Source organism: Dendropsophus ebraccatus, chromosome 9 (assembly GCF_027789765.1).
Source record: "Dendropsophus ebraccatus isolate aDenEbr1 chromosome 9, aDenEbr1.pat, whole genome shotgun sequence".
Taxonomy (NCBI): domain Eukaryota; kingdom Metazoa; phylum Chordata; class Amphibia; order Anura; family Hylidae; genus Dendropsophus; species Dendropsophus ebraccatus.
This window is the reverse complement of record NC_091462.1, coordinates 34,602,679-34,629,322: the sequence shown is the minus strand read 5'-3', so window position 1 is coordinate 34,629,322 and position 26,644 is coordinate 34,602,679. Positions and strand designations below refer to the sequence as shown.

The 26,644-nt window shown below is 41.7% G+C and overlaps 1 protein-coding gene across 1 annotated transcript in view; it reads left to right on the top strand.

Moving 5' to 3' along the window:
- The window catches only part of LOC138800850 (dynein axonemal heavy chain 11-like), a 268,385-nt gene that overhangs the window by 46,859 nt on the left and 194,882 nt on the right, over window positions 1-26,644 (top strand). Inside the window, exons 11-18 of the mRNA XM_069982946.1 lie at window positions 3,174-3,257; window positions 8,433-8,591; window positions 8,680-8,802; window positions 10,511-10,633; window positions 17,496-17,720; window positions 18,506-18,597; window positions 23,978-24,104; window positions 25,105-25,251. Coding sequence (XP_069839047.1) covers window positions 3,174-3,257; window positions 8,433-8,591; window positions 8,680-8,802; window positions 10,511-10,633; window positions 17,496-17,720; window positions 18,506-18,597; window positions 23,978-24,104; window positions 25,105-25,251 — 1,080 coding nt within the window. The remainder of the gene's footprint in view (window positions 1-3,173; window positions 3,258-8,432; window positions 8,592-8,679; window positions 8,803-10,510; window positions 10,634-17,495; window positions 17,721-18,505; window positions 18,598-23,977; window positions 24,105-25,104; window positions 25,252-26,644) is intronic.

Sequence of the window (26,644 nt, the reverse complement as noted above, 5' to 3'; positions counted from 1 at the left end):
TGATGAAAAAATTCAGCCTGCCATTGTGAAGTACAATTAGTGGCGCAAAAAATAAGGGCTCACGTGGGTTTTTAGCTGGAAAAAACGAAAGGAGGAAAAAACGAAAACGCAAAAATCAAAATTGGCTCTGTCCTTAAGGGGTTAATGTAACGGATTAATAGACGGGGTCATTGCAGATGCGACGATACTAAATATTTGTATTTTATTCATAGGGGATCATTTATTAGGGGGGTTGGAGAATGTGTATATTTATTTATATTTATTTAATTTTTTATGTAATTAATTAGTTTATTTATGAAGCTTATTTATTTATGCATTTGTGTGTGTGTTTTCACTGAGTACAGTGCACTAAGTTTTCAATGAGTACAGTGCCTTAGTGCAGGGGCCTGATTGTTACACCCATACAAGCCCAGAAGCATTAAGACCTATGGGGTTAACTGCCGGTGGGAGCGCGGCTCCCCTCCGGGCAGAGGCAGCAGGGGGAGGCTGTTTGTGACAGCCTCCTTCTGCTCCCCGATCCCCTCTAGTGACAGCGGAGGGAGGGAAAGCACAACGTTCCTGAAACGTCATGTTGCAGGAACTACCTGCTTGACATGACGTTCTGGGAATGTCATTTTGCGGCATGGGGTTCAAGGGGTTATCTAGTGCTACAAAAACTTGGCTACTTTCTTCCCGAGACATCACCACTCTTGTCTCCAGTTCAGGTGTGGTTTGTAATTAAGCTCTATTCACCTAAATGGAATAGAGTTACAGAACCTGCACCCAAACTGGAGACAAGAGTGGTGCTGTCTCTGGAAGAAAGTAGCCATTTTTTCTAAAGCTGAATAACCCCTTTAGGCAGTCCCGAGCAGCGCTATATGTGGTTAACCACCATAAAACATATGTCCTATAGAATTTTCTGAGGACTTTGTATAGTAATAGGAAGAGGACCTATAGGAACATTCATAGTAGCAGTATACACAAAACATTAAAGGTGTTTTCTAATTAAAACTTACTTGTCCCCTATCATCAGGATCCACGTTTTAAATGGAGAACATCTTTAAGTTATTTTCCATCAAGACTTTGTGTTTTGGCAGAAGAGAATAAAAAACATACGATTACAATAGTATACATACTGTACCCCCTATTTTAGAATTGATAACGCTTTTGGTAGACTATTTTTCTGTTGTGCGTGACCCACAGTCAGGTCGCTGTATTAGCTCATGCTTTATCTCCCTTGCTTAATAAACTACATGGAAACAGTTACTGCGGAGACTCTGCTAAATTAGTTGACATCAACATGCTCTGGCCAATTAAACACTGACGTTGATAAGTTTGGCTATTTGTCTTTCATCATTGCTATAATTGCATAGTCATTACCTTGGTGTGAAATTGCATTGCTAGCAAGATTTTATGTGTGACTCTTGAGTTAACGTGTGAAGCAGCCAAACAAGGCTACAAAATCAATGTGAAGATTTCTGGTTAAGCTGGAATCATTGGAAAGATAATCCACATCTTATGGGTAAACTAAAACAGGGATTATCCGTGACAAATCAGTAAATGTATGCTAGCATATAAAGATTTGTATTACTTTGAAGTTTGTATGTATTTCTGTGGGCAGAGGGTAAGAGTCAAAATTATTGAGTTTCTAGTGGGGTTAGGGTATGTTCACAGTGAGCAAATGTGGCGGAATTTCCTCTGCGGAATCCCGCCTGCCTCAGTGTCAGCTTTCCCTGAGCTCTGCTCTAAAGCATATATAATAGCTCCATATACTACACATACAGAAAACATAGGATCCTGCTTTCCTATCTCTCTGTACTAAACCCTCAGGTGTATCAGCAGCATGTGGGACATTATAGAGCAGTACAGGAGCAGCCTAAGCTGTGAATCCAGCACTGGGATGAGACAATAATCCAGCAGTGTCTCTATTTCTAGCACTCTCTTTCTCCCTCTATTTTCAATCCCCATTGATTTCTTTAATGAATGTATTAATGATAAATCTTTTTATTATTATTCAAAAAATAAGAGAAATAGGAGAGGGCACTGACCATAAATTGTGATCTTCTTTATTTCAGTGTTTGATTAAAAAACACACAGGACATTCTGGGCTAATATGCAAGACGCTAGAACTTAAGTGAACTGAGGTAACAGCTGGTCCGAAGAAGCACGTATGCACGCGAACCAGCTGTTACCTCAGTTCACCTAAGTGCTGCTGTCTTGCGTATTAGCCCAGAATGTCCTGTGTGTTTTTTAATCAAGCACTGAAATAAAGAAGATCACAATTTATGGTGAGTGCCCTCTCCTACTTCTCAAATTTTTTGATTACTTTAGACGCACATATTTGTCTGGGAAAGTGAGCACCAACTAGTGATTTTTTTTATACTGTGCACCCAGACACACCGCCAACCCCATGCCTTCCATGTTTCTTTGAGGTAGTGCCAGTGTCTGTTGCTCCATATATGTGGACTGATCTTTTTTTTATTATTCCCAAAAATAGTGATAAAGGAAATAAAAAACATTCAGCCCATTCAACTTATACAGTAATCATGAACAATATGTTGATGGAGCATGCAATCTTGCTCAGGTGCAACATTTATTTCTGTATCTCATTTCATTATCTTAGCACTACAGTCACACTGTCTTTTACAACAACAAAAAAAGAGGTGGAGAAAAAAGAAAATTAAAAGAAAAGTGGGAAAAAATAAAAAAAAGTTATACCACTTTAACATCTGTTTGACCTGTCAGGAACCTGCCACCAGGTTATGTGGTTCTCCCAGGACAGTACCTACTAAGACTAGAGGGTATTTATCATATTCCCAAAGGTGGGATTAGGCAGTGTATAAAATTTGTAAAAAATTAGCATTAAATGAAACTAATTAGAAATTAACATGAAAAACATAGAAAATAACATGCATAAAAACACAAGAAACACGTCTGAATTAATGCGAAGATTTAGAAAATGTTTAGTTATTATAGTCAACCATTTACTTTGACAAAGTTTGCAATTCAAATTCTGAAAGTTTTGAAGACTTTATAAAAAATCCGAAAGTATCAATATGGTAAAAAATAATCTTTATTATGGTTCTATTAACACAGCTTGATTTTTATGTAGCTGGTGAGTGCAGAATATTACGCGGGACCTTGTGACATTTTCCCGTTTTCTCACAAAGTTGCAATTTTTGCTTTCACATTAGACAAGCATTAAGGACTGGATGAAAACCCCATGGAAACAGATAAATGTTGAACAAATGGATATGGAATTGAGAAGATTTGCAAAGGTAAGAATGACTTTCCATTATCAACAATTTATATAAAGGCATTTTTAATGTATAGGACACTCTCATTTGGGGTGACCTCCTTAAGGATACAATATTCTGTGTGATATTATTTTGTTGGGTCCATTAAAGGGCTATTTTCCTTTAAATGTCTATGATAGGAATAACTCTGTAATCTCCTAAATTAGTTTTAGGTTAATTTTTGAATCTAGTCATTTAAAAAAACAAACAAACCTCTAGCCATAGTTACAAACACAACCTTATATGCAGCTACTGTGAAAGTATTTGCCATATTTTTACTCCAGCCAATTTCCAGTCACCCTAAGCTGTTAAAAATCTATGTCATCCATCCTCCATTTTTCCTGCCTGACAATAAAGTTCCTAAGCTCCTGTAAAGTACAAATATATCTAACACTTCTGACTACCCTTCTGTCTGTATGCCGCCTGTCATGCCCTCCTGACCATTTGGTGACCGGCCACAGAAACCAAGCTGCAGTCCTCCTGCTGTTCTCTGCTCACACCAGCTCCCAGATGCCCCTCTCCAGCCCAATTTGCATGGGGAGGCTCACCCTACTTAAGTCTCAAGGCCCCCATACCCCTTCAATAACTAACGGCCAAACCATAGTTCGAGGGGAGGGGTAAGTGGCAGCAAAAGCGTTTCCCACTGCAGCTTGTCTCTGACTGAACAAAGAGGTCAGCCATGATTTTCATCTGTGGTGGTTCTAGGCGATCCCTATACACCTTATATTGATGGCTGAATCTGCTGTGACTGGTGGGCTCGGCTGATCAAAGTCTAAAGTGTATGGGGACCTTTAGGCTATGTTCACACAAAAATAGAGAAAAGGCGGCCGATTTTCCCCCTACTGTTGTCTCCAGTTTAGGTGTGGTTGGCAATTAAGCTCCATTTACTTCAATGAAACTGAGTTTCAAAACCTGCACCCAAACTGGAGACAACAGTAGGGGGAAAGTGGCCATGTTTTTGTAGCGCTGGATAACCCCTTTAACTGACTGCAATGGCAATGCATTAAAATCAATGGGAAGATGGACGTCCAATGCACACAATGCATTGAATATCGGACGTTATTACCGCGGACGTCAAAATATTGATGATGATCACATGATCGTTATTTTCGGGTGTCTTTGCACTAAGGGAAGGCTAGACAGCTAAATGATGTCCATTATTTTAGACTCAAAATAACGGACGTCATTTTGAAACGGAGCTTAAAAGACGTTGTGTGAACATAGCCTTACTCTGCTTGCCATAGCGCCATATTGACCTTCTAGCAGCTTTGAATGCCATAGACTTTTGGCTTTGGTGATATCTCAGCACACCTTTACAGCTTTGTAGTGTTGAGCGGACATATCAAATTGTTCAGGTTCGGCAACGTTCTCTGAACCCAAACGCTAGGCATTTAATTCCCTGTGGCTGCAGCCCTAGGGCTGCCAGGAAAACATGGATACAGCCTATGGAGGTACCCATGTTTTACAAGACTTCCTAAAGCAGCATCCATCTTCTGTAGTTGCATGGAATCATGTGCTGAGCGTTCGGGGAGCATTGGAGAACGTTGCCCGACCCGAACAGTTTGACAGGTCGGCTTAACATTACTATTGAGTCCTTTCCTTTTTATTTTGTTTATTAATGACCCTGTAGATGGAGTACAGGGATTTCAATGCCTGCAGATGAGACTGAGGTCTGTAAAGTAACATAGGAGGAGAATGTAAAAGTACAGAAGGATTGGAGGAAGATTGAGGTTTTGGCGGAAAAGTGGAAAATAAAATTCAATGTGGTTCAATGTAAGGTTATGTAGTTATGTAAGGTTATGTATGTAATTATATATTTTGGGGGGATTTATCAAGACCGGCGCAAATTAGGCCCCGCCCCTTTCCCCCGGCCGAGAGAGACGCACAGCCTACCAAATCTACGCCTAAATCATGATAAATGAGGCCTCCTCCCCACCTTACTGCCCCCCCCCCCCCCGAGCAACAGGCAAGCGGGGGATGCAGCCTTAGGGCTGCCTGGAAAACATGGATATAGTCTATGGCCCTAGGCTAGTCTATGGCTGCATACATCTTCTCCAAGCTGTGGGTTTCAAATGCCCAGTGATCAGGTTTAAGTAAACCCGAACTTACTTTAAGTTTGCTCATCTCTACAAATCAGCTAGGTAACTATGATAAGTGAGAAGAAGGATATACAAAGCTGCCCTCTGATGCCGTCTTTTCAAGATAGAGTTCTTCATTAGAGAGCTGCTTTGCATATCTATCTTCCCAGAATTCATAGTGGAGCATAAATGGCCTCATCTTTATGGTACTCTCCTCAAGAAGAAACATTATTCCTTCGGTCCCACTAAGATAAATGGCACATAGTAGGTCGGGATCCGGTGACTGATTTTTGCATTTGGGTTGAAGTTTTTTCCCCATGCTTCATTCTAAGGCTCATCCCATCCCCCCATCTCTGACAGGTAGCTCTATAAGTCATCTATTCTACAATCCTCCCACTTCTCATAGTGTGCAAATCACAGGTACCAATTCAGTGAGAAAATCTGACAGTGGGATTGACTGACAGAAATCGTTGGTGGTAAATTCATTATACTAATTGTGAATTTTGACTGTGACACATGACAGATTCTATCACAATATGTAGATTTCAGGCACAAAAGGCATTTGTATTACCACCATTTCTTCCAATGATATGAACAAATACAAAAGTTTCTGGCTGCAATTTTCTTTGTACACCTCTCATTCTTTCAAAGAATTAATCATTAAACATTCATCGATTCCCTCCCTGTAGGACTTTTAGGTCTACGATAAAACTAAAATTTCGTATAGGAAGAAGCTAAATATTCTCTATCTGTTTAAAGGGGAAACTACTGTTTATATTATTTCTGGTGACACTTCAATCTTTATAAAGTGTGTTTCAAAGAAGTGGCACTTAACAATTAAGTGAAAAGATCCTCTTACGGAATCCTTGTGTTAATTAGACGCTAATTATTTGTAGCTTTTTAAGTTCAGGTAATGGATGGAAAGATTGTGCCGTCAGTGTTAATACTGTGCAACCTGAGAGCATTGATTCTCATAATTACAGCCGGGAGGATTCACAGAAGTTTCAGATCAGACATTCAACGTGGACTGTTTATTGCCGTTCATATGATGGTGATTGACATCGCAACAAATGTCTTAAGGCTCTATTACACGAACCGATTATCGGCCGTATTCGGCCATTACGGCCCATAATCATCTCGTGTAATAGAAGACAACGATCAGCCGACATAAACGATGTTCGCTGATGGTTGTCTGTTGTTGTCTTTCAACATGTTGAAAGACAAACGACCTAGATGGCAACTATATGCTGCCATCGCACTGTGGAATAGGAGCTGTGGCAGTAGACCGCTGCTATCTTCTATGGGCTGCTCAGATGATCTAGCGATCACCCGTGTAATAGGGGCTTTACACATTGATCTTTCCAACCACTGACCAATGATCTGTGGTTGGCAATGGCTGGTTCCATTGGGATCATCCTCAGTTTCGGGTAAGAAACCTCATTAATGGCTAAACTGGTAAAAGTTATGAGCATTTACCGATCATGCCAATAATAATGGTCAATGAAGATCAAACATCAACTATAGAGTTATCATTTATCATAAATCTTCATTTATACTGGCCAATTAACCAACCAAGGGCTTGTACCAAGGAAACAATTAGGCCTGTGAAACAACAGCTAGTGTTGAGCAGACCTGATAAACTGTTTGGGTTCGTCAATGTTCTACTAACCCAAAGGCTCGGCATTTGATTCCCCCGGCTATGGCTATATCCATGTTTTCCAGGACCCCCTAGGCCGGCATCCAACTTCTGCAGCTGTGGGGAATCAAATGCTGAGCATACGGGTTGGAAGAATGTTGCTGAACCCAAAGAATTTGACTGGTGTCAAATAAAATATTATACACAGGCCAGAGGTACAGTAAATAAGTTCATCTTTTTTAAATTCACGTAAATACATATAATTAAAACATCCCAAAAGGAGTAGGTAAGTAAGTAGCACAGCTTCAATATTACATAGAATATAAAGGACCAGGTAAAAAAAAGTGATAGCACGCAAAAAGTAAATAAGGTTACAAGGAACCTAAAGGAAAGTTGCTTGATAGCAGGAGACGGAAGATTTTTTGTCTTATAAGATATATTATAACGTTTCTTATATTTGCTTGTACCATTGACCTATGCAAAGTTTTCTGAAAAAACAGTGCCTATTTAATGCTTCCCATTTTCTTTCATGGTGTTGCATACTTCTTTTCAATATGTTTTTTAATTATATGTGGCTTTAAAGATTAATTTAATTACTACAACATATGTACTATTGCTTTTATTTATTTTTAGAGCACCCTTAGTTATGAGAAGGGGTTAAAATACATACCCTGAGATAACGTGGGGTCTGTCCTAAGTCAATACACCTGCTTACACACAGTAACGGACAGCCTTCACTGTAAATACATAGAAGTGTGTCAAACACTATGTGTGGGCAAGTTAGCAGGACTCTCACTGTCTCTCTTAGGAGTCCTGTTAGGATTTCTTAGCTTTTTATTTAAAATCCTGCTCCAAGGTTATATTTCCACAACATCTTTTTTTTTTATTGGCCAAATAACGGTAACTACTTTATAATCATGGCCGGCATTTATAGAATAACAGCCATTACTAATAAATAACAGTCAAACGCACACACCCCTTCCCCCCCACCAAAAAAAAAAGTGGTAAACAGGGCCGGACTGACCATCTGGCACTTCAGGCAAATGCCAGATGAGCTGGTACCCTCTGTGGGCTGGTCTCCTCTTCCTTCTGGCCCGATGATTCCCTCACCCTACTGTAGGGGGAAGGAGTCACCAGGCCAGGATAATTATAATTATATAAACCTATATATCAAAGAGCTTAGCTTCTTTCCCTCTATCGAATACTGCTTTCAGATATTGCTTATATACTGTATATTACCCAACAGATTTGTATTAATTTATATGTACATAACTGAAGGATATTAGAAGTCTCTAAAGCTCTGAGCACACCATTCAGCCTGGTGCTTTTATATGGTAAAAACCTACTGAAGAACATGCATAAGCATGAAAATGCACATTGCAATATAGATTTACTTCCTTTTAGTATTTCTTTTAAACTTATGTGATACTTCTGACTGTTTAGGAGATGAGGACCCTTGATAAAGAGATAAGAACCTGGGACGTCTATTTGGGTCTGGAATCTACTGTCAAAAATCTAATAACTTCTCTGAGAGCAGTAAATGAGCTGCAGAACCCCGCTGTCAGGAAGAGACATTGGTTACAGCTAATGAGTAAGACGGGGGTATGTAGCCCATCAATTCTTCTTCCTGTGGTTTTACAGATATACTGTATAACTCTAGTAACTCAATGGTGTGTGTTCTCTTTTCAAGGTGAGGTTTACAATGAACGAAGAGACCGTCCTAGGAGATCTTCTGGCCTTGCAACTGCATAGAGTAGAGGATGAGGTAAAGAATATTGTGGATAAGGCAGTAAAGGAGATGGCAATAGAAAAGGTGAGTCTTCTTTATTGAGAGGGTTATTTCACTTTAAGGAAATAAGTCTGCTTTGAACTCTTCAAAACAAATTCACACCAAATCATGCAGATTTTTGCATGAATTAGCAGAATGTAAAAAAAACATTATACTCACTTTCCCTGATACCACCACCCCTGCTGTTTGCCAGCCTATCGTGATCACATGACATGTCAACCCACTGCAGAGATCATGTCATTTACATAGATAGGGAGATGAGCACAACTCAAGCATGCTAAAGTGCGTCCAAATGGGCTGCATCCAACTTCTTTAGCTACCGGTCATCAGATGCCGAGACTTCCCAGTTTGGACGAACTTAAGCATGTTTGAGTTGCATTCATCTTTGATAGGGATCAGATTGCAGATTTTCACTTCCCTGTTTAAGTCAGTAGAGATAACCTGCAAAGAAGCCTTGCCTTTTCTGTAGCAGAAAATGACATGCAGGTATTTAAAGTAAGTTAAATACATTTTTTTCTTTAAATCTCATTTACTTTACCGCTACTGTATTCTGTTATGGATTTTCCATCGGCTACAACTGTCTGGATCTGAACATACTAACAGTATGTGAAGACATGATGGGGCCACAATAAACATGACTTCCAATAAAAGGACAATTTATTAATGGCTTTTGTGTAAAATTTTCACAAACTTTTGCTCATTTGTTCAAAAATGTGCAGATTTTTTGTTGCAAAATTTAGTTTTTCAGAAACATGTGTATTGTGCAAAAAATGTAGTGTTACACAAAAATGTGTGACTTTTATACACTAGTTTTCTGGAAATATACTTAAAAATTATCAGCATAAATATCCACAAAAAAATAAAAAAAATGCAATTAATACATACATTAAAAACAAGGAGAAAAAAATGTCCAAAATGCAACATAACAGGACAAAAATATAACACAAGGGTGGAATTTGTAAACATGTATCAAACAAATACAGCAGACACTAAAGGCCCTATTACACGGACCGATTATCGGCCGTATTCGGCCATCATGGCCGATAATCGTTCAGTGTAATAAAAGGCAATGATCAGCCGACATGAACGATGTCGACTGATCGTTGCAGTTGTTTGTCTTTCAACATTGTTGAAAGACAAACGACTCATACAGCAACTATCTGCTGCCGTAGCTCCATGGAATAGGAGCGGCGGCAGCAGACCGCTGTTATATGCTATGGGCTGCCCAGAATTTGCAAGTTCTTTCTTTGTGTTTCTTTTAAAAACGCCAGCGGGCAGATATTAGCTGGAAGTCAGTGAAAGTTTACGATATGCTTACACACATAGTGTTCATACAAAGAAAAAAGAGTGTAGAGGGCACTCACTGATAAAACTTATCTTTTATTCATATTTTTCTTAAAAACGCCATGGAGAGACAAGCAGGGGAGCAGTCGCCCAATCCTCCTAATCAGCGTGGCAGTGTGACAGCTGTTTTGCGTGACGTAGACACGCTTCTACTGACGTCAGTAGAAGCATGTCTACGTCTCGCGAAACAGCTGTCACGCTGCCATGCTGATCACGCTATACCAATTTACATCCACTGACCCGAGTTGACAGACAAAAACTACATTAAAAATGTAGATGAGGTCATAAGCTTTAGTCACAAGAGTCAGATGTCAGATGATCCACTGACAGTCCTCCTCTAACATTGGTTTCTGATGTAAGCGCTATAATACATTCCTTTATTACTCAGGTCCTTGTGGAGATGAACCACACCTGGAGCACAATGCAGTTTTCCTATGAGAAGCATCTGCCTACTGGAACACCATTATTAAAATCAGATGAGAATCTTATAGAAACACTTGAAGACAATCAGGTAAGTAAGATATATATATATATATACTATTTTAAGTCTGCCAGAATTCTGTCTCAATTTTTCCAAACAACTACCCTACATACCGTATCTTGCACCACATCTCTTATGATCTTTCCAAAAAAGAAAGGATACTCACCTGCCCTGAACCCCTGGAGCCTAAAGCGGCTTCTTTTTTCCTGTGACCCATGGATCTTGCAGGGACTGCCCCCTCAATCAGTTACTGGCTGAGGTTGATCATCACTGTAAAAAGATACGGTAGACCAGGACCTTTTTGCAGGGCTGAGGAGTCACGGGGACCAGTGGTGAGCAGTGGGGATTCGGAGATGTCAAACATGCACCTGTGTGTGATTGGGATAGGTGAGTATCTTTTTTTTATTCGCCTTATTCACTTTCTAATTTTTCAGGGATGGAATAACACCTAAATTGCCATAGTTTTCTGTGGTACAAAAAACTATGGGGGGCTTGCTGTTGTAGCTGCAATATAGACATTTAATTGCAGCTGTATAAAAAAAATCAATTAATGACTGACCTAAAGGGGTTATCCAGGCTTATAAAAACATGGCTACTTTCCTCCAGAAACCCCAGTTTGGCTTCAGTTTGGGTGTGAGGTTTTACAGTTAGGTTCCATTGAAGTGAATGGAACTGAATTGCAATACCACACACAACCTGAGGATAGGTTTGGCACTGTTTTTGCAAGAAAGTAGCTGTGCTTTTTTTTAATACTGGATGACCCCTTTAAATATAAAGAGGATTTGATACTCACCGGACTCATTTAATATGGCTTGTCTACAGATATTTGCAATTGTACTGCAACTTTGGCTACATTCTATTAGATGTGACACATACAGTAAAGTGCTCCCACAATCAGATGTTTTTTGATATTTCAACTAGATTTAAACCAGAACACTTTTTTTTTTTTTTTATCTTAGGCTCTGTCCTCACCTGCGTCACTTAAGTTCTTCTGTTCCCTCATAGTAATTCAGGCTTTGTTGCACACCAAATCCAAACTGCACCTAGTGGACCATGTTGGTTTTAATAGTGTTTTTGCTAGTAATTGTCATGGCTGCGGTGGTGATCTGTGCTTTGGGCCGCCACCACACCCGCTCCTCCTGGTCTCTGTCTGCTGTTGACGCTGGGGCCTATGAGTTAGGGCCCAGCGCCATCTTTCCTTCGGCCCTGCAGGGTGCCTTATCCTTTCCCCCTCCTATTATCTCCTCCATGTCAACGCTTACGCCCCTGCCACCTAGGGTGTGTGCCGGTTCAGTGCCATTTAAAGGGGCAGTACACCATTATTTGGTTCTTTGCACCTTACTTTCCCTTATAAATGGTCTTACCTGCCCGGACCCCCCTGTTGAAGCCTCTGCATTGCTAACCCTAGCATTGTGGTCCCAGCTCTCCTTCCTTGACTCCTGTCCGTGATTCATGTGCGTGATGCCTGCCTGCAGCAAATCCAACCCACCTTGTGGCAGGATCTGGTGAATAATATAATGCTGCAATATCCTTCTGCAATGAAGGACAGACAAATGGTGTCCAGATAAACTTTTAGGTTTAGTGTCTCTTTAAAGCATCTCCTACACTATGACTATGGGTTTCTTTCTAAAGACTTTGGATGCTAATTCACATAAAATGCAATAGATTTATTCCGCAAACCTGCCTATAATATCAAGAGATTTAGCAGCATTTACAAAAATTTGTTTGTCCTCCGCTCCCGAAGTAAATAAATGTGATTAATAAGCCACCACTCTGGTTATATATTTGAGACCATTGCTTTTGGGACCATTTGGTGGAAATCATAAAAGCTACTTCAGACTCGGCAATTTTGCACATTGCCGAACAATGTATAAAAGAAAAGTTAGCTTTTTTTTTTAAGAAATAAAAGTGACTGCGTCTAGCGCTTTCTTAAAAATATGGTAATTTTATGAAGGCGCCCGGAGCCAGCTGTGACGCTTGACAACATGCATAAAGTGCAGGGACACTTATGGGAAAGTGCTTGCCTGTGGTGCCTTATTGCTTAAGTATGTCCAACTGCTTCTGCTCCTGTTTGGTTTGAATAAAGAATCAAGAATCAGAGCAAAGTTGCTCGGCTGATGGCTTGGAGCTGAATACAGCCATCAGTTCCATTGTGAGGAGCTGCTTTGAACAAATGAATGTGGTTTTTAAGCAGTTAGCATTTTTTCACTTGTTTTGCAGTTTTCTTTTTTTAGTGCACAATTTCTCTCTTGAGTGCCACACTATTCATAGGTCCCAGAACACAGAAAATGGACCTCTGTGATCAGCAATTCAATACAACCCTAATTTCAGTTTCGTTTACATCAGTAGGGAATATCTTGTTGACTTTGGCAAAGTCCAAACTTGCTTGTTTTAAAAAGAACTTTCGTAGTTTGGTGATGGAATGAGCGGCAGGATCTTGGTTTTGTTTAAGTTCCTTCGTTTTGTCGATGATTAAAATGACGACTGTTTTTTAATTTTGGACCAAATTCTGTATTTGTGTGGAACCTGAAAACATGAGTCTTTAAGGCTATGTTCACACAACGTTCTTTCTTGTCGGTTTATAATTTTTAAAAAGACGTCCGTCATTTTGAGTCTATAATGACGTCCGTCATTTTGAGTCCATAATGACGTCCGTTATTTTGAGGATTGGCTGCCCGTCAGTGCAATAACAGCTGTTGGTACATTATTCTACTCAGGGCAGTTTCTAGGTCATTTTGACAACAGGGCAGATCTTGATGAAAGCGCCCCCCCCCCCCCCTCACTCAGTTCAGCCCTGGGGAAGGAAGGGGGGCTTTTATCAAGATTCGGGTTATTAGAAAGAAGCAGTGTGTGTATTGCGGCATAGAACAGTGTTGCACCCCTGCCAAATAATGTTCCACTGAATACAAAATCATTATACAGGGACTCACAGGTGGCGTCTTCTTTGATCTGACGGTCACGTTCCCTTTTCCTCTCCATCCGGCCCGGCCTCCATGACGGTTTCTTGCAGCTACAATTCATCTCTTTAGGACCTGCCAGACAGACATCTCAGGCTCCGCACAGGTTCCAGCAACTTCCCCTTTTCCCACTTATAAAGTCCCAAACTGTATGCTGGGAAAGCTGGTGACCTCCATTATACTCAGATACAGGATGCTGGGAAAGCTGTGTGACCTCCATTACACTGACATACAGGATGCTGGGAAAGCTGTGTGACCTCCATTACACTGACATACAGGATGCTGGGAAAGCTGGGTGACCTTCATTACACTGACATACAGGATGCTGGGAGAGCTGGGTGACCTCCATTACACTGACATACAGGATGCTGGGAAAGCTGGGTGACCTCCATTACACTGACATACAGGATGCTGGGAAAGCTGGGTGACCTCCATTACACTGACATACAGGATGCTAGGAAAGCTGTGTGACCTCCATTACACTGACATACAGGATGCTGGGAAAGCTGAGTGACCTCCATTACACTGACATACAGGATGCTGGGAAAGCTGTGTGACCTCCATTACACTGACATACAGGATGCTGGGAAAGCTGTGTGACCTCCATTACACTGACATACAGGATGCTGGGAAAGCTGGGTGACCTCCATTACACTGACATACAGGATGCTGGGAAAGCTGTGTGACCTCCATTACACTGACATACAGGATGCTGGGAAAGCTGTGTGACCTCCATTACACTGACATACAGGATACTGGAAGAGCTGGGTGACCTCCATTACACTGACATACAGGATGCTGGGAGAGCTGGGTGACCTCCATTACACTGACATACAGGATGCTGGGAAAGCTGGGTGACCTCCATTACACTGACATACAGGATACTGGGAAAGCTGGGTGACCTCCATTACACTGACATACAGGATGCTAGGAAAGCTGTGTGACCTCCATTACACTGACATACAGGATGCTGGGAAAGCTGAGTGACCTCCATTACACTGACATACAGGATGCTAAGAGAGCTGGGTGACCTCCATTACACTGACATACAGGATGCTGGGAGAGCTGGATGACATTTAGACTATGGCGCGAGGGGCGGGGCTTATCACGGGGGGGCGGGATTATCGGGACATATCGGGGCTCCCTCTTTGCAGGATTCCCCCACCAGATACTCACTTCTCACCCTGCAGCCTCCAGCTCCTCTTCTGGTCCCTCCATCCTCTTCTTGGTATGTTCGTCCTCTTCTGGCTTCCGTGCAGGCAGCCACCTGTCATACAGAGGCCGCCTGCACAGGAAGCCTCTGTGTCTCTGCCCCGGCTGCTGTTTCCTTTAGCTGTGCGTACCCACGCACAGCTAAAGGTTTCTCTGGCCAGGGGATCTGGAACTTAGATTCCAGATCCCCCGGCCAGCCCTGAGGATGCAGGGGCTGCGGGCTGGGTCCTGTCGGGTGCCGCAGGGCGCCCCCTAGCTGTGGGAGCCCCGTGCGGTGGCCCGGCTCGCCCGCCCCTAGAAACGGCCCTGATTCTACTTCAGGTGGACTAATTGGCCTTTGGATGTGTCTTTTATTGAAAAGTCCATTGAATTTAATTGAAAAAGACGGAGAAAAGAAAACTGTGTGTGAACAACACGCTGTTTGCAAAAGACGTCCGAAAATAATTGTCATGACAATTGTCATTGACTTCAGTGCATTGCAGTCAGTTAAATCGCCTTTAATAACGGACATCTTTTTAAATAGAAAAAGCGAACGCCTTATCTTTTTTGTTGTTGTTGTTGCGTAAACATAGCCTAATTACTAACAAAATTAAGTTACGGAGACATAAGGCCGGAAGCTGGAGAGGAGGTCATCTGTTCTTCTAATGGTTAGGTCTCACTGTCTACATGGGTTCTGCATGCTGGCCTGACCATTCCCGGTGACCCTGTATTTAGCCATAGTTGACCATAACGTCATAAGCTAACTCCAAGTAATCCACCATGCTAAAAAAAATCTACACGGTGAACTCATAGGGCAGCTTTTGGCTGTTTAACATAGTCAAAAATGCAAAAGCCATTGAGCAGATGGAGAAGCACACATTATCCTTAGTTTCATAGACCATCTACTCTGTTAGATGTCCTAAGTTAAATAAACCCGTCTTGATTTCCAATTAACTTTAAGTAGCCATTAAGTGTCTAGACCCCCCCCCCCCCTCCCTTCCTTGAAGAGTAGGAGTAAGTTTTTGGCTCTTGGCGAGACTGTTAAATGTTAGAAAATGGATGTCTTTCCAATTAAAGGGGTTGTCTAGGGCACTCATGTCAAACTCTGGCCCGCGAGTTTGAATTACATCTGGCTCACCATGGCTACTATAAAAGACGGGGAGGGCTGGCTACTATTTAAAAGACTATGGGGAGAGCTGGCTACTATATGAGACTACTGGGGAGGGCTGGCTACTATATAAGAGACTATGGGGAGGGCTGGCTACTATAGGAGACTATGGGGAGGGCTGGCTACTATATAAGAGACTATGGGGAGGGCTGGCTACTATAGGAGACTATGGGGAGAGCTGGCTACTATATAAGACTACTGGGGAGGGCTGGCTACTATATAAGAAACTATGGGGGAGGTATAGCTATTATATAAGAGACTATGGGGGAGGGCTTGCTACTATATGAGACTACAGGGGAGGGCTGGCTACTATATGAAACTACGGGGGGGGGGGGGTGTTGGCTACTATATGAGACTATGGGGAGGGCTGGCTACTATAGGAGACTACAGGGGAAAGCTGTTTACTATATAATAGACTACAGGAGAGGGCTGGCTACTATATAAGAGACTATGGAGGTGGCTACTATATGAGACTACAAGGGAGAGCTGGCTACTATATGAGACTGTTAGGGAGGGCTGGCTACTATAGGAGACTATTTTGGAGTGCTGGCTACTATATAGGACACTTGGGGGGCTGGCTATTTGGGCACACCTGGGAGGGCTGGCTACTATATAGGACACTTGGGGGGCTGGCTATTTGGGTACACCTGGAAGGGCTGGCTACTATGTCGGGCAATTTAGATTGGGTTGGCTACTACATGGGGCAATATTGAGGGGGGGCTATTACATGGGTTGGGGTTTAATCATATCATAGCAATTTATCATGACATTTATCATAGTGCACAGTGCTGGGAGACTCACACCACTGACAGTGCCAGGACCGCCACATTGGCGATTCAATAATTATAAAGGTTGGCCCATGACTTTGTCCAATTTTTTAATTTTGGCCCACTGTGTATTTGAGTTTGACACCACTGGTCTAGGGAATAATTTTTAGTTAGATGTGGTAAAATGATACAAAATGTGTACCCTTGCAACTATCCTCGTTTTGGTAGTGCCCATTTCCCCTGTACAGTATGTCGTATGTCTCAGTCTTAAAGGAGAAGTCCGTCAGGGAACTATAAAATCGTTAAGGGCAAGGTGGGGGGGGGGGGGGGGAATAAAAAACAAGTCATATTATCCTGTCCCGGCGCAGAGCTGTGTCCCCCTCCTGGCCTCCGCCGGCTGTCTTCTAAGCTGTCTACATCATGACCCGCTGTAGTCACTGATTGGCTGAGCAGGCTAAATTACATCCTTTGGTGACAAGGAACCGGGGTTGTGACGTACCCGGAATCGGGGAGAAAATGACAGCCGGCAGGGTTCGGGAGCATAGTGTTTTTTTATCTTCCTTCCACCCCCTGCCTGTAATGATTTTTTAGTTCTCCGCTGGGCTTCTCCTTTAATCTTGACAGTAAGTGCCAATCACTGGCCACCCTGGTGACCCATCTCAGCTGCTGGCTGACTAAGTGGGAATTTCCTTGTGTCAATACCAGGAAGCAGAGACCAAGAAGTGCAGTGCAGAGTTTATGCATATCATTTTTTGGTAATAAAAAAATAAAAGCATAGCCCACAGTAACATTATATTTCACTTTTGCAGGTTCAGTTACAAAACATTTTGATGAGCAAATATGTGGAATTCTTCTCGGTGGAAGTGAGCAGATGGCAGAAGAAATTAATGGTGGCGGACATGGTTATATCCGTCTGGCTAGAAGTGCAGAAAACCTGGGCACACCTGCAAAGTATATTTGCTAATTCAGAAGATATTCGAAAGCAACTTCCAGAGGACGCCAAGAGATTTGAAGGAATAGACCTAGATTTCAAGGTACAGTAAAAATTGTGGCATACATAGAGAAGAGGGGGCCTTTTAGAAAAGATTACAATGGACCCTCCATTATAGTGTCAAATATATCTGATGTTTGTTTCCTCCTCCACAACCATGTCTGTAACCCTCAAGACAATTCAATATCCCTTGATTGTTAACAATGCAGATAAAGGGGTACCCCAGGCTATTTGTGTTGCTGATGGCCTATCATTAGGTCATCAATATCTGATCATGGGGGTTCAACTCCTGGCAGCTGATCACGGAAGCCACTGGGCTCAAATAAGTGCTGCAGCCTGTTCAACTCTTACCAGAAACACTGCCATACACTGGGTTGTGGCTGTATCTGGTATTGCAGTCTTTCCCTTCAGTGAATGGGATGAATGCAATACCATGTATACACCCTTTACCAAGTATACAGAACTATGCTGGTAGGAATTAAAGTATCCACATAGGTTTTCACCACCCAATCACAGAGAATGAGATCAACCCCTTCTGTAGAAGTGACCCTCAGATGTTCTGGTGTTCTTACCATATATTTTCACTTGGCTTGTTTACTGCATCTCAATGCTGGTGATGGACGTGGGGGGTGGGGGGTGCTGGCAGTTGGTGCAATTTTACAATTTGCCTTATGGTAAAAGTAGTCCTATATATCCCTCTTTGTAGTATTTGCACTATAAAATATAATATGGATCCAAAAAAAAAGATAAAATAAAAGAAAGAGAGAGACAAATTATAGGGAAAGTTTGTGAACCCTTACTACCTGGCTATAAGTTTGTTTATTTTAGGAACTAATGGAAAGCATCAGCAGCACCAACATAGTAATTGAGGTCACAAATGAGCCCGGACTGCTGGAAAAGTTGGAGACCCTCCAGAAAAGGTTTGCATTCAATGATTTTAGGTGGTATACTGTTATATACTTGTATATAATATTGTATTTTATACTTCTATTGTATGTTTTCTACAGTAGATCTTTTTTTCAAACTAGGCAACGTATGTAGACACTTGGGGGGTGGAATTTATGAAGGCTGTGGCTGAGGTGTACGCCAGAGAGAAGGCTCAGATTCCAGCTGAAAAGTGGGGAGGAGGCCTCCTCCTGTGTGTGATTTATCATGATTTTCGCCCGCTTGCAGGCGTAACTCGTCATGCAAATCTACGCCTGTTTGCGCAGAGGTGTAGATCTGTTGCGCAGAGCCTGACAGGATTACTAATAGGTGTGCACCATTTAGTAAATCTATCTGGGAAAAAAGGAGGCAGGGCTTTATTTATCATTGTAGTACTTGTACTCATGAATGTTTCAAATTAAGGATATGTTCCCAAAATCTCTTTTTGGCCTTTTTTTTTTTTAAGAACGTTATTTTGGCATCAAAACGCTTCTGTTTTATGAAAATTATGACCCTAATTTGCATAAAATTGGCACGATTTGGCACCAACATGACGGGCGTCCAAAAAAAGGGCCAAAAAAGACATTGTGGGAACAAAGCCTAAAGGTATATTTACAGCATTATAATTCATGATATTTCTTTACATTTGCGTCTCTATGGACAGAGGCTGATGTGTATGATGAGAAGCTCTGTGAAGCTCTGTACAGCGCTGCAGAATATGTTGGTGCTATATATGCATCAAGAATAAGTAAATACCTATGTACTTTTACATATATTTTATTAGTACTGTTCATAGCTGTAATACTACATACACATAACGATTGATTTTTTTCTTATATAATCAAACATAGTCAAACATATTGTTATAAAAACCTGAATGTCACTGTGTTCAGTGCAGCAACACCGGAGAAAACTCCAGAACGTATGCAGGAATATATGGCCAAATAAAGAATGGTTTAATTAAAGGATAACAAATGATTGCAATTTATCTCGTACCAAATGAGACTTGTGCAACCAATTTTTACAGAGAGCTGAAATTTTATGGGTCATTACCTTTTCCGTCTCATATTAAAGGTAAATTAGCCAAGGTTTTAATCTGATACGAGGATGCAGATTCCGATCATCAAAACACAAGTCACCTTATAGCTCCACAAGATATTTGGGTATATGTGATTTTCTTTCTATGCCAGTATTGGGGACCTTCTGTGCTATGTCTGCATTGGAATTGTGACTCTAGCATTGGTATATATATATCCATGTTATCCAGGAAGTGAAGCCTTGATGCGCTAGTACGTTCAGGAAAAAAGCACTTTATAAGCATTTCCCGTAATAAGTGTATATTGGTGATTTGTATAACTTTTAGGGGGCAATACAATGGTTTCATTAAAAAAAATAAAAATAAATAAATATATATATATATATATATATATATATATATTTATTTTTATTTTTTTTAATGAAACCATTGTATTGCCCCCTAAAAGTTATACAAATCACCAATATACACTTATTACGGGAAATGCTTATAAAGTGCTTTTTTCCTGAACGTACTAGCGCATCAAGGCTTCACTTCCTGGATAACATGGTGATGTCACGACCCGACTCCCAGAGCTGTGTGGGCTGTGGCTGCTGGAAAAGATGATGGCATGGGGACACTGAGGGACACAGGGCACTGGAGGGACACTGAGCATCCCTCTGCCATCATCCTCTCCAGCAGCCACAGCCCGCACAGCTCTGGGAGTCGGGTCGTGACATCACCATGTTATCCAGGAAGTGGCATCACCATGTTATCCAGGAAGTGACATTACCATGTTATCCAGGAAGTGACATCACCATGTTATGCAGGAAGTGACATCACCATGTTATCCAGGAAGTGAAGCCTTGATGCAGTAGTAAGTGTAGGGAAAAAAGCACTTTATAAGCATTTCCCGTAATAAGTGTATATTGAAGATTTGTATAACTTTTGGGGGGTAATACAATACTTTAATAAAAATTTTTGCATACTTGGATTCTGTTTAAATATGACAACTTTTAAATGGGCCTGTCAGCAGCTTTTTGCTGACATAGGTAGAGGCATTTCACAATAGGACTTCCTACCCTAAATCAGGAGATATAACTTTTATTTCACTCAGTCACTCCAGCGCAGAGATATAAGCTTTATGCAATTAAATGCTTTTTTATGCAATTAAATTAGGAGTTGAAGCCCACAGGGGTTTCCCCTGGGCTGCAAAAGCCCAGCAATGTACAGCCTGTCAATCTAAACAGAGTGGGCATTTATATGTAGGCACAGGGGCACTAGGAGTGAAGAGACTGAACACTGAACATTGCTGGGCTTTCACAGCCCAGGGGAATGCCCTGTGGACTTCATCACTTAAAGGGAACCAATCACACTAAAATTGGCCATAAACCTAAGGAAACGTGCTGATACATCACCCAACAAGCTTCCCAAACATCCCCCTGTAGCCTCCGTCCTAAGCTCATACAGACTGCAAAGTTAGTTTAATAACCTCCCGCGCTCTATGTAAATTACCTGCTAAGTAGTCACGGTGGGCAGGTGGCTAGTTATCTACTCACGGTCCTGGGCAGATTCTGGTGCTGTAACCACACCCCTCTGGGCCGCATGCTGATGTCACTTGGCGGGGCGGCACTATAATCACGCCCCTCTGGGGGTGTTGGAAAGCGCCGCATGCTGACATCACTAGGGGGGCGGCATTGCACATCACCACGCCAACGTCTGTACTATGCTGTGCATGCGCAGTGCAGCTGGAGAAGACGCTGCTGTACTGCGCCTGCACGGCGTAGTACAGCAGCGGCTTCACCCACTGCACTGCGCATGTGAAGCATAGTATAGACGTCGGCGTGGCCGACGTGCAATGCCGGCTCCCTGAGTGACGTCAGCATGTAGCGCTTTCCAACACCCCCAGAGGGGTGTGATTACAGCGCCGGAGTCTGCCCAGCACCGTGACTAGATAACCAGCCACCTGCCGACCGTGACTACTAAGCAGATAATGGGAGCGTGGGAGGTTATTAAACTAACTTTGCGGTCTGTATGTACAGGGGACGGAGGCTACAGGGGGATGTTTGGGAAGCGTGCTGGATGATGTACCAGCACGTTTCCTTAGGTTAATGGCCAATTTTAGCGTGATTGGTTCCCTTTAGTATAAATAAAATCTCTAAAGCTTATATCTCAGTTCTGGAGTGACGGAGTGAAATAAGAGTTATATCTCCTGCAATGCCTCTACTTTAGTCAGCGAAAAGCTGCTGACAGGTCTGCTTTAAACTTTTCATATTTAAATAGAATTTTATTCATATTAGAAGAAGAAGTCCACGTGGCGTTCCCCGGGGCTGTAAAAGCCCAGCAATATTCAGTCTCTTCTCTCCTAAGGCCCCTGTGCAGGCTATACATTGCTGGGCTTTTGCAGCCCAGGGGAATGCCCTTTGGGCTTCATCTCCTAATTTATTTTTAGGGATGGTCCGAACCTGCCGAGGTTCCCGCTGTCTGCCCGCTCCGTGGAGCGGGCGGATACAGCTAGAGTAACGCCTGGAAAACTGGGATACCCCAGTTATCCAGACGGTCCTCCCGCTGGATCCGCCTGCTCCACGGAGCGGGCAGACAGCGGGAATCATTACAGAGGGTTTGGGTTCGTACGAACCCGAACCGAACTCGGTTCGGACCATCCCTATTTATTTTCATAAAACTTCTAACGCTTATATCAGATTGAAATAAGAGTTACATCTCCTGATTCAAGATAAGAAGCCCTGTTGCTCACCACCTTAACTTAAGGCAGCAAAAAACTGTTGACAGATCCACTTTAAGCAATTATATCATTTAGAGAAAGAACAATATAATGTGTTCCTTAGCTAAAATGATGTCACCAAATAAACAGGTAAGTCCAGTTCAGTAGAAGCTTGGGTGATACAGATATTGTGTCTGCCATATAGAGGCTAAAATGTTCCCATATTAAGGTCGCCTGAAAGCGGCCCTAATCAGTATATGTAAATTGGCAAAATGACTGTAATCATAAGATCTAATTTACATCAACGTGTAATTAAAGTAAGAAAATGTCTAAACAAACATATAAAAAAACCTTATCAGTTTACAGCTGCTGTGTGAGATGAAGCCTTGTTTAATGCATTGGACTACAAAAAAAAAAAACTTTCATACATAGGTGTTCTCTACTGTCCTGAGGGAAGGGGGTAAACTTGATGTAGCCAGGATATATATATATATATATATATATATATATAGTAAGTAGTGGAAGACCCAGGTACACACATCATTCACAAGAAGTGATTCAAAGTCTGTAGTCTGAGAAACAGGTGCCTCACAAGTCTTGAGGTGAGAACGCTCTTAGAGTTGCCACCAGGATGCCTTCTTAAGGTGCCTGTACACCTTCAATAACTATCTCTTCAATCTGCCCATACACATCAATGTTTGGCATGGCTGAAGGTTCCTGTGTTCTCTATGGTGAGGGGAGGGTAGACAGCTCTGGCAGCAGCTTACTCATCCAGAACCATAGGGTGGTGCATTTAAAATTCATCACGTCCAAACCCTATCTCCACCAACATCATCTGTCGGAGGAGACTTAAGAGGCCCCAATGCTGCAACTAGTCATCTGGCTGGGGAGCCGGCTGTGACTAGTCCACCACTCTCTCTTAGTGCCCGTAAGTTAGCACTCTTCCTGTCAATCATCCCCATACTGTGTGCTGACAGGCAGAGAGCGGTGACTAGTCATGGGTGGCTCTCCGCCCAGATGACTAGTTGCCGCCCCTCTCCCTGCCTTGCACAGCAAAATAAAACTACTTTTTCGCCTTATTAAACCTACTGCTGCAGTCACGGATGATACGTGCCATGAGCTGCACAGTAGCTCTATACTATGATTCATGGAACTATATGTGCACTTTCGTGCTGATTGGTTCCCTTTAAAATATATATATCTATATTTTTATCGCACCTAGTGGAAAATATAATTGTGGCCCCTTCTAAACATTGACTCCTCTGAGAGCCAGAAGTTGCACTTCTGTTGCTATGGCTTCATGAACTTTCCCATGCGTCATTAACTAGTTGTGTTCCACCTCCTGGCACATATGGGACGTATGTGGAAGTCAACCCATGTCTTTACTTTTTCTTCTATTTTGGGCATTTTGCAACATAACTACTTTATGGGGAGACTGGGCAACCGGTCAGTGTTCAATTAGAGGTGGGACATTTGGCTATATACCCACGTTAATAGCTCTAACTCTTCATTTTTAAAAGACGTTTCATAAAAATTGTGTATATGTAACATTTCTGATTTTATTTACTCTTGGGAAATATCTGTCTTTTTTTATTCTTCAAAGAGAACTGTTGGTTTATTGATTGATTGATTTTCATAGGCTGACACTGTGTGAAAAGTCACTGGCAGACTACCTGGAGTCCAAACGCCTACGATTTCCAAGATTTTACTTTGTGTCTTCTATGGATTTACTAGAGATCATCTCCAAAGGAACCCAGCCTAAACAGGTTAACCCTTAATGTACTGTGGATGCATTGTTAGCTCAGTAGGTGAAAATAGATAGCACCAGCAGCAGTTTAGGAATCTATCATTTATAATAGTTTGTGAATGTTATTCAGCATGTACTATGTCTCGGATCGGACAAATCTCAAGCCGCAGGTTGTATGTAGTATTGCAGCTCTCCCCATTCACTTTAATAGAGATGAGCTGCAACACAACACATGACGTGTGGATAGGTGTTGCTCTGTTTTTATAAGAAGGCAGCCATTGAATGTGCCAGGAATATCACAATACATAAGACTATGCATAATAACTACATCTATATGTATTGTGATACAATGGAGCAGCATCTGTGCATTTGGCCACTCTATTCTCTATATGACTCCTTGACATAACCAAGCATTGTAGAATGCAGATAATGGTTAGATTGATGGGCGGCCTTCAAAATAATTTCAGTTGGTGGGTATAAGGAACCCCAATCCAACACTACTGGATACTTTTCACTGCAACTGGATATTCTTCATCCATTAATTTAATATTGATCAACCTCAGTCAGACATATATTGTACCATGTATTAACCCAACAATAGCTGATATTTCTTACCCTGTCATCTTCTGATACATTGCTTTTAGAGATGAGCGGATTAAGTGAGGTGCCTGGTTAAGCCGGTAGTTGGCTTATCTGGCTGCTTTTGAACTCTGTGCATCTCTGCTCCAGGTGCCTGGAAAAGCTGGATCCAGTCCAGGGAGACTAGGAGGTTTCCTAGGACTGGATGCAGTTTTTCCAGGCACCTGGGGCACAGAGTTCCAAGGCTGCAGCCTGACAAGCCGACTGTCACTTTGTTTACACTGTAAATTCGCTCATCTTTAGTCGCTTTCATCATCTATTTATATTGCATGTATTTTTTTTTTTTTTTTTTTTTTTTTAGCAAATTAAGCCCCATAACTACTGAACATGTAACTAATGGGAGGTGTATTGGTTCCTGTTGTCTTTCTATGTGAATTCAGGTCATGAGACACTTCCTGAAGGTCTTTGACAATGTGGCTGATCTGAGATTTGAAGATGAAGAGTACGAGTGTAAGACGGCTGTAGGGATGTACAGCAGAGAAGGGGAGTTTGTGTACTTTAATAAACCGTGTGTGTGTTCCGGCCAGGTAAAATGAAGAATAAACTTTCCATGTCTTATACCTGTCTCTCTGATGAACTTTCTTGACTAAGAATCATCAACATAACAAAGTGTTCTTCATTTCTCATGAATGTAAATGCATTAATTGTAAGAGGAAAACAGCATAGAGCCAGGTTTACCATTTAATTTATGGCAAGGATCCAATTTATGATTGATTTCGAGCAACAGTCTCCAACATGTCCAAGTCTTGCATCACAGCCATGATGGACGTTATCCTTTTGAAATAGCTAGAGCTTTACAGGGTTAGAACATTGCTTTAAATGGGGTCTTTCTATCCAACAGAGTTATACCCTGTCCAGTCACTGAGGGTCCTATGACTGGCATCCCCAGTGACCATATGATCAGTTATCAATGTGAGTGGATAGAGCAGCAGTGTTCATGGTTGGCTGCTGCTCCATTCATTCCGAGGAGCCAGAAGAAGTTGGCTCCATTTTCAGTTTAGCGGCAGCGCCATGTTACCACACCCTTGGCTGCTATTGAAGTAAAGAGGAGCTGAAGCTGCAGCCAACTGTTCCTAGTTCCATTTTCAGTGATGCGGGCGCCAAACCTGCCTATACTGTGGGTATCAGCATTTATTAAAAGGGTACTGAAAAAGGGTATTCAAATCAACTGGTGTCAGAAAGTTGTATAGATTTGTAATTTACTTCTATTTAAAATTATCAAGTCTTCCAGCACTTATCAGCTGCTGTATGTCCCACAGGAAGTGGTGTTTTCTTTTCAGTCTGACACAGTGCTCCCTGCTACCACCTCTGTCCGAGACAAGAATTGTCCAGAGCAGCAGCAAATTCCCATAGAAAACTCTCTGGCTCTGGGAAGTTCCTGTCTCGGACAGAGTTGGCAGCAGACAGCACTGTGTTAGACTGAAAAGAAAAAAAAACATTTCCTGCCGGACATACAGCAGGTGATAAATATGAGAAGACTTTAGATTTTTAAATAGAAGTAAATTACAAATGTATATAACTTTCTGAAACCAGTGGATTTGAAAGAAAAATATTTTTGCTGGATAACCACTTTAAGGGATGAATATATTTTTCAGGTCAGGTTTTATATTTCTAATAAAAAGCTCCAAATTTGCTTCATAAACATTAGAACTAAATGTTTCTTCTTGCTTTCATCTACCACAACAGCGGACCTGGAAACTTACCACATAGTTTTATTGATTTTAATTTTATACATTGGTTTTAGTGTATAGGTAGTATTCAGTAAGCTCCTGCCCGCTCTCTAGTGGTGGCTGTGAGAAGTCAGAATTATGTCTTGTAACTCTATAATCAAACCTTTCTGTACATTGATTAAAACTTATCCAACCATAGACATCCTGCATTTTCAGTGATGTGTGAATTATAAAAACTTCATTTATTTAA